At 43.3% G+C, this 7450-nt stretch overlaps 1 protein-coding gene across 2 annotated transcripts in view; it reads left to right on the top strand.

Moving 5' to 3' along the window:
* The first annotated feature begins 2586 nt into the window (after positions 1 to 2586).
* Positions 2587 to 7450, top strand: part of LOC116103594 (membrane-spanning 4-domains subfamily A member 6D-like) — a 17183-nt gene continuing 12319 nt past the window's right edge. Inside the window, exons 1-3 of one of the 2 annotated variants that reach the window (XM_031389777.1) lie at positions 2587 to 2725; positions 4054 to 4216; positions 5401 to 5535. In XM_031389777.1, the coding sequence (XP_031245637.1) occupies positions 4070 to 4216; positions 5401 to 5535 (282 nt within the window). In that variant the 5' untranslated portion in view covers positions 2587 to 2725; positions 4054 to 4069. The remainder of the gene's footprint in view (positions 2726 to 4053; positions 4217 to 5400; positions 5536 to 7450) is intronic. The other variant, XM_031389778.1, reaches the window with a different exon arrangement.

The following is a 7450-nucleotide window of genomic DNA, read 5'->3' as shown; positions in this document are numbered from 1 at the left end:
CCTTGAAAAAAGTGAGCCTGAGAGAAGACCACCAGTCCAATGCCAGGCAGGCCTGGATGGGTTCCCAAGATGGAGAGCAAGACAGAGACTAGAAGGACCCCCACATGGAACTGCAGGCCTAGGGAAAGATTGAACAGTGATAGAAGAACCTTGCATGGGATAACTGGCTGGGGGAAGGAGGAGGAGTGTGCCCAAGATGACCACAAGACTGGTGTCATGGGCCTGAACATGGAGCTAGCCTGAAATGACCATCATTCTGATGTCCCACAGGCCTGGGGGATGTAGATTGTGACCAAGATGACCCTGCCTGGTGCCATAATGCATAAGCTGGACGTAGCACTCATGAGACCACTCCTTAGATGCTCAGACACTCAGAGACCCCTGGAACCACCAAAAGGAGCAAGTAAGTGGTGGAGAAATTAAAGAAAAGAGAAACAGAAGGAGGTGGGCACAATGAAGAGAGGCAGAACTGGAGACCTGAGGGGAGTGAGGAGCAGCCTGATGTGAGTAGCCAGTGATGCCACTTGGGACCATGGTTGGGTTCTGGCCTGTGCTGATGCCATGGACCACATCTGGGTCTGAGGTCCTATAGCAGCAGGAGTCTGTTACCAGCAAAGGCCAAGCAGATGTCCCTGGTCTGAGCTGCTGACTGAGGACATGTTGATGTCTGAGGGCTCATGTGGGCATCATGGGAGAGTTGGCTCTGGTGGGCTAAGAACAGGAGAGCTGACTCCTCCCCTAGCCAGCCCAAGTACTCAGGAGAGTAGGGCACACACTTGAGGAGTTGCAGGTGAGCAGCCCTCAAGGATAGGAACAAAGGAGAGATGGCTTTACCACACTTGTCTCCCTTGTGCGGCATGAACAAGGAAGAGACAACCTCCCCCTATGTCTCCCCTCACCACCTATGGCAGGTAGAAGACCTGGCCCTGGGATCATGAGAGCAGGAGAGTTAGACTTACTTCTCAGCAGCTACAGCATGTAGGGTAGGACCTGCACCTCACCTGGGCAGCAGAGTAGAGCTGGCCCTGGATGTGGGGGTTGCCGGTGAGCAGGCCCCAAGGGTGTAAACGTGTCTGCAACTAGCTTGCCATGAGACAGAGTGAGTGAAGAAGAGATGCCCTCTCCCACCCTCTTCCTTTGCCATCTATGGCAGGTTGGAGAGCTGGCCCCAAGGTTTTGAGAGTGAGAGAATTGGTCCTATCCCTCACTGGCATTTGTGGGTGAGCTGCCCCAAGGGCCTGAGAGCTGAGAGCTTGGGGTCTGACAAGCTCAAAAACTTCTCAGGCCCAGATTCAGGGCTTTGAATTGACCCACCCTAATATCTCCCTCATCGATGAACAGTTGAAGTGTATGAAGGGAGTAGTCCTACAGATCCAAAGCTATAGAATCTCCATGACACAGGGCAACAGAATATACAAGAAGAGCCTCGGTGAGGTTTCAGTATTGATAGACTAGGAGAAGCCAGGGGTCTTATACCAGACCAAGAATCATTGCAATGAATATTTTCAAGCAAATAAGTGTAGACAAAGGGAATACTGTGGGACACACTGTGGCACACTACAGCTTCCACAATGAGATTTTTTTGTTTGCTGGGGGGAGTTTGTAAGGATGGAGGGCAAGTATGAGAGGAAGGGGAGATAAGTAGGGTTGTGGTACATGATGTGAAATTCACAAAGAACTAATAAAACATTAAAAACATTGGGTGTTCATGTCTATTTTTTGTCCCCCCCTTTTTTGATTGGAGGTGTTTCCTGGTAACTCTCTAACTATCAAAGAAAGACTTTGTGGTATTCTAATAGTGCTCTAGATTTTCGAGCTTTTCAGAAATCATTAAATATTTTATAAGTTCATTGATCAAAGCATTTGAAAATGTAGAATACTATTTATTTACCCATAGATCTTAGTTTTTAACTCTATGCATGATTCCTCTAGCATGGAGTAGTTATAGAGCTGAGAAAAGCTGCTTTTACTGACATTCTACTTAACTCCACAAGATCAGTGGCCTTGGGGAATATGATGTTTAACTCGATTCATCTTCCTTGTTCCATCTCTGCCACACCCAATTTCATGACTCACGAGTTTAGGAAGAACAGAATTTTTTGCTTAGTTTTATGATACTCATACCATTGTGGGCCAACATGGAATGTGCAGAACTCCACTGACATTAAGCCAGGATCTGGAGGCAATGCTATCCTTCACAGAAGCAAACCAGCTTGGAAGAACTCCTTTGTCAGTCTTCATAACAACTTGGTTCACTCTATTCATTGGCACTTAATAGACATGTAAGTGTAATGCACACAGAGGATCAGCATCAGAAATCAGCTTCTCTGATATCCTCAGCAGGTTCAGCTCTGCCACTGAATGTGTATTCTAGATCTAGGGTAATTAGAGAGACACAAAATTCAATCCAGTGATAAAAATGTCAATGCTGGCACAATGATATTTTATGGGAAGGAAAAGTAACCTACAAGTCTCCCAGAACTGGTCCAATTAGTCATTTTCCTGGTTACTGGAAGTCTATGAAAAAGGAAGTAAAGGCACATCACATGTCCAGACTATAAGCACCACTTCCTGTTCAGAGAGCAGAGAAGAAGGAAGGGCTGGGGACAGTTAGAAGTTCACAAGCAGGAACCAAGGATCAGACTGAGAGAACCCAGAGTTAAGGCTTATAGGGTTCCTGAGAGCTCAGCTGGAAGTGACTGGGTGACAAGGTGCACAGGCCCAGGTAGGCAACCCTGAAGAGAATTTTCTCTGTACAGCACTCTATTTCTGGGACTGCATTAATAAGAAAATGCTGATGCTTACAAAAGCAATGGAGACATTGGGACACTTCAGAACTAAATGGACAAATGGAAGGGGTATTGGGTTTATATCTGTCCTGGCTGTTTCTAGTTCCATGATCTTGGTGGTCATTGTCCTAGGGTCATGTAATTAACAAGAGCAGAGCTCTTGTACCTGCAAAGGCTTTTAGGCTATTCACTAATTGGTCAGCCTAAGGGCTGAGAGTGGAACAGGGAAGAGGCAAACTGGGCTCAGAAACTAATTCCATAGGCAACTTGGTCCTTCCTAATAAGGGTACAGTTCTGATCTCGAACCTCAGGTTACGACTCCAGGACTTCTCACACCACATTCAGCTGCTTCTCCACACTGAGGAGACTTAGACACGAGCTGCCGCTGGCAGGTGGGAAAATAGGGAGAGGAACCAGAGCCAGAGACAGCTGGGGTCCAGCATCCAACTGTGTGTAGGCAACTGGGTAATAATGAAAACTTTAAATATCTATTTAGCATCAAGACTATGCCATTATAAAATCATGTGCTAATTTCTCTGAAATTCATTTTTGATTATGACTTTACTAACAAATAGAATTAATGTGTAGGCTTTAAAATATGATAAAATATGCTGGGCAGATGCTGGAAATAATACTGAGACAAATAATGAACAAATAGGTCTCGGTAGTTTGACTAGTTTGTAACATGAATTGGAAAAAATTAAAGATCAAATTTTAATTATATCTCAAGACTGGTAAAATAACAAGGATAAAACTCATCAAAATAAGGGCCAGTGCACTCAAACATGATAGCAACTAGGAAATGAATGCTACACTTTGAAAGTCTTTTCATTACAGTATTTTTGTGTATATGTATGCAGGTATATGTGTATCAAGGCAAATATGCAGGTCACAGACAGCTTGCAATGGATCTCTCCTGCTCTGAGGGTCCAGCAGATTGAACTCAGACCTTCAGGCTTGAAGTCAAGTGCCTTTGCCTGCTGAGTTATTTTGACAGTTCCATTCTACAAGTTTTATGTCAACATTTGGCACTGCACACTGGGATCAGAGGGAGTTGTTGTCATGTTCTGTATATATTCATTGTCTAAAAGCAACACTCTCTCTCAAACAGAAAAAAAAAATCCTCCCGAATCCAAGGTTTGTGTTTTTACATTTTCTTCAGTCTTCTAGTTCAAGAATGCAGTAAGGTACTCACCTATAGATTTGAGAGTGGGAAGCTGGGTGTGCAGTTCTTTGTAAGAGCTGAGTCCATTTTCTCTTCCAGCTGTGGGAGCTCCACCATGATTCCACAAGTAGTGACCAATGAGACCGTCACAGTCATTTCACCAAATGGAATCAGCTTTCCCCAAACAGACAAACCCCAGTCTTCCCACCAGAGGCAAGACAGCCTGAAGAAATATCTAAAGGCAGAGATCAAAGTGATGGCGGTAAATCCCACTCAGAACATGCTAGGGTGGGTGGAGGGCAGAGGGTGAGGCTCTATGTATTAGGACCAGAGATACATTTGGGGGTGGGAAGGCTTCAGTTTTGACAGAGTGATCGCAGAGTGGTCTGTAGGCTGGTGGAACCCCCTTGGAAAGCTGCTTACATCTCTAAGACTTTCCACAAACTGGCAAGTATTTCCCTTGTTTCAATGTACTTGGACTGTAATTCAATGACCTTATTCCAGCAGCCATTGAGATTTTGTTGTTTTAATTCTTTTTTAAAATTATTTTTGGATAGTACTTGCTAAGTATTTTATTTATGAAAACATTTGTAGCTACATTCTATGTGCTCATTGTGTGCTGAACATCCTTCTCCTCTTTAGTGAGAAGAGATGATACAAAAAGAGCATTGGTTTGCTTCTCTGTGCTCATCCAGGACATACTAAAGGGACTTTTGGATATAGGGAGATGAGAAAGAATATATATTTTGTGCTAGAGGAAAGATGGAGATGTTTTGTCATTGTTGTCTGTACGAAACACTATCTGCATGGGCCTTTATGTTACCCACTCCCAGAACTTAATGGAATTGATGGTCTGGGCTTGGGCATAGATACAACTCTCTGGATTTCTTTGAAGCTCATGTAACAAAACGTTTATAAATTTGCTTAATCAAAATTACAACAGTTGTGAGTCTGTGAGGTGAAGAGGGGTGTCAGGAAGATACAATTTCCCTTTTAATGTAGAGGCAGGGATCAGCAGACTGGACATCTGGACTGAAGGTTCTGTGGAGCAGAGCATAGACGCTAGTCCTATGTAGTCCTCTGTGGGATCTGGGTGATGTGGAGTGAGGTTTCCACATTCTAGTGCTCCATGGGAGGGCTTTCCGATGCCTCTTCTTCCCACAAGAGGGAGCAGGAGACTTGATAACTACTTACTCAAGCTCAGCCCCAGGCAGAAGATGCCAGAAGGGGTCATGAGCATGATAGAAATAACTGAAGATGAACCAAGGTTCTAGCAGAACCACACCCCCTCCAGAATGAACTTTCCTCACTCACTGCAGAGCTTGTACAGTGTCTATGTGCTCACTGGGATGTTGTAGAAGATGACAATGCATGGGCACAATGGGAAAAGTGGAGAGATCCTTCTTGTCATTGCTGGTTTAATCACCATCTCCCTTCTTTCAACAGGCAATCCAGATCATGTGTGCTGTGATGGTGTTAGGTCTGGGAATCATTTTGGCATCTGTCCCCTCCAATCTACATTTTACCTCAGTGTTTTCAGTCCTGTTAAAATCTGGATACCCATTTGTAGGAGCTTTGTTTGTAAGTAGGACTTCTGTGGGAAATAAGATGGGGAGGACAGAGAAGCTACATTTCTGTGTACTGTGAAAAAGAGGTCAATGGTAGACTTTGTTCTCCTGTCTGTCATCAGAGAAGATCTTAGTGTAGAAGGGCAATAGTTATGTCATCTTGAAGACATTTTCATGTAGTTCAAACAAACATTTCTTGTCAATATCACACTTTCATGACATCTCTTGAGCGATGATGAGTTTAGTGGCTTCCTGGCTTTGAGGAAAAGTCTAGGAAGTGAGACTCCAATGATCTAGAACTTTCTGTATTGTGCAAAGTCATCTATCTAGTGGACCACACTGCAGGAAGGAATGCTTTCATTTTTAGGATCTGACTTTGTTGGAGGCACTCAGGGTGAGACTGGATATTCCTCTGAGCCTGCTCCATGTCTGGGGTCAGGAAGTCATGAAGGTCCTTTTCTCAGAGGACAGCTCTCCTCCAGACTGATGTGGATGAATTTCACTCACAAGTGAAGTTTCCTGTCACTGTGGCTTCCCATCTGATTACTAAAGCTCAGTGACAGTTTTCCCCCTTCCAACATTTTTTCCTTTGATTCATCCACAGCTCAACCTTTCCTTCTCTTGTGTCAATGATTTCTGCTTTAGTCAGGCCAATACAATGACTTCATCCATTGTCCATGAATATTCTTCTTTTGTCCCAGGGTCCATTCTAGAACCCTTAGTTGTCCCTTCTTGGTCTTCTCTTGACTTCCTCATCTAAACTTCTTATGTTTTCCTTATGGTGACTTTACTTGATGACTTTGATAGTCATTGGCCAATATTTTGTGGACTGTTTGTAGATATAATTGAGGCCAGGATGATGAATGAATAGGTGATGAGAAAGGGGAGGTGCTGTTCTGTTCTGTCACATCATGTGAAAGATGCATACTGTTAACACCATTTCACTGTTGAAATATCATCTGCATGGAGTTGTGTTATTGTTTTTAGTCTTCTTAATTTTATGCTTGACTTTCTGAAGTGTTTAAGAAAGAGTTCATGCCATCCAGACCTTCTGCCTTTTGTTCTCATTCACCTGGTGTCCAGAGCCACCAGCTAAGTGCTGGTTTTCAGCTCTTGCACTGCAGTTAACAAATCGGGTTCTGTTTTTCTTTAAGGAACCAGTAGATCTTTTTTTCAAACTCTTACAAAAATTTAAAGGATACACTTCAGAAGCTATTTTGGGAGCTAGTATTATTCTTAAGCCAAACAAAGGTATTACAAGAAAAGGAAACTACAGGTAGAATTCTCAGAATGTAATTTCAAAATTCTTCATCAAAATACTAACACACCGAGTATGACAGCACATGAACAACATTACTCAGCATGATCAAGTGGTATTTGCTCAGAGATTTAAATGGAGTTTAATATATGCCACCACGTAAATGATATTCCTTTATTAATGGAGGTACAAATCCAGAACAGCAGTTTCTTGCTATTTTTCATTCTAAGCCATTATCATGTATTTTTCTTCAAAGATCTGACTCCCAAATTTTTTCCCATAAAACACTCATTTACTATCTTTTTTTATTAGATACTTTCTTTATTTAATGTCATATGATTTCTCCTTTCTCAGTTTCTCCTCCAAAAACAAACAAACAAACAAAATCAACAAGAACAAACCCCTGTTGCCTCCCCCCTCCCCATGCTTGCCACCCCACCCTCTCCCACTTGTTGGCCCTGGCATTCCCCTATACTGGGGCACAGAATCTTCACAGGGCCAAGGACCTCTCCTCCCATTGATGATTGACTTTGCAATCCTCTACTATACACATGCTGCCAGAACAATCAGTCCCACTATGTATAGTCCTTGGTTGGTGGCTGAGTCCCTGGGAGCTCTGAGGGTACTAGTTAGCTCATATTGTTGTTCGTCCTAAGGGGCTGCAAACCCT

The sequence above is a fragment of the Mastomys coucha genome, unplaced genomic scaffold (genome assembly GCF_008632895.1).
Source record: "Mastomys coucha isolate ucsf_1 unplaced genomic scaffold, UCSF_Mcou_1 pScaffold21, whole genome shotgun sequence".
Taxonomy (NCBI): domain Eukaryota; kingdom Metazoa; phylum Chordata; class Mammalia; order Rodentia; family Muridae; genus Mastomys; species Mastomys coucha.
The sequence above is the reverse complement of the archived record's forward strand: the minus strand, read 5'-3'. Positions and strand labels throughout refer to the sequence as shown.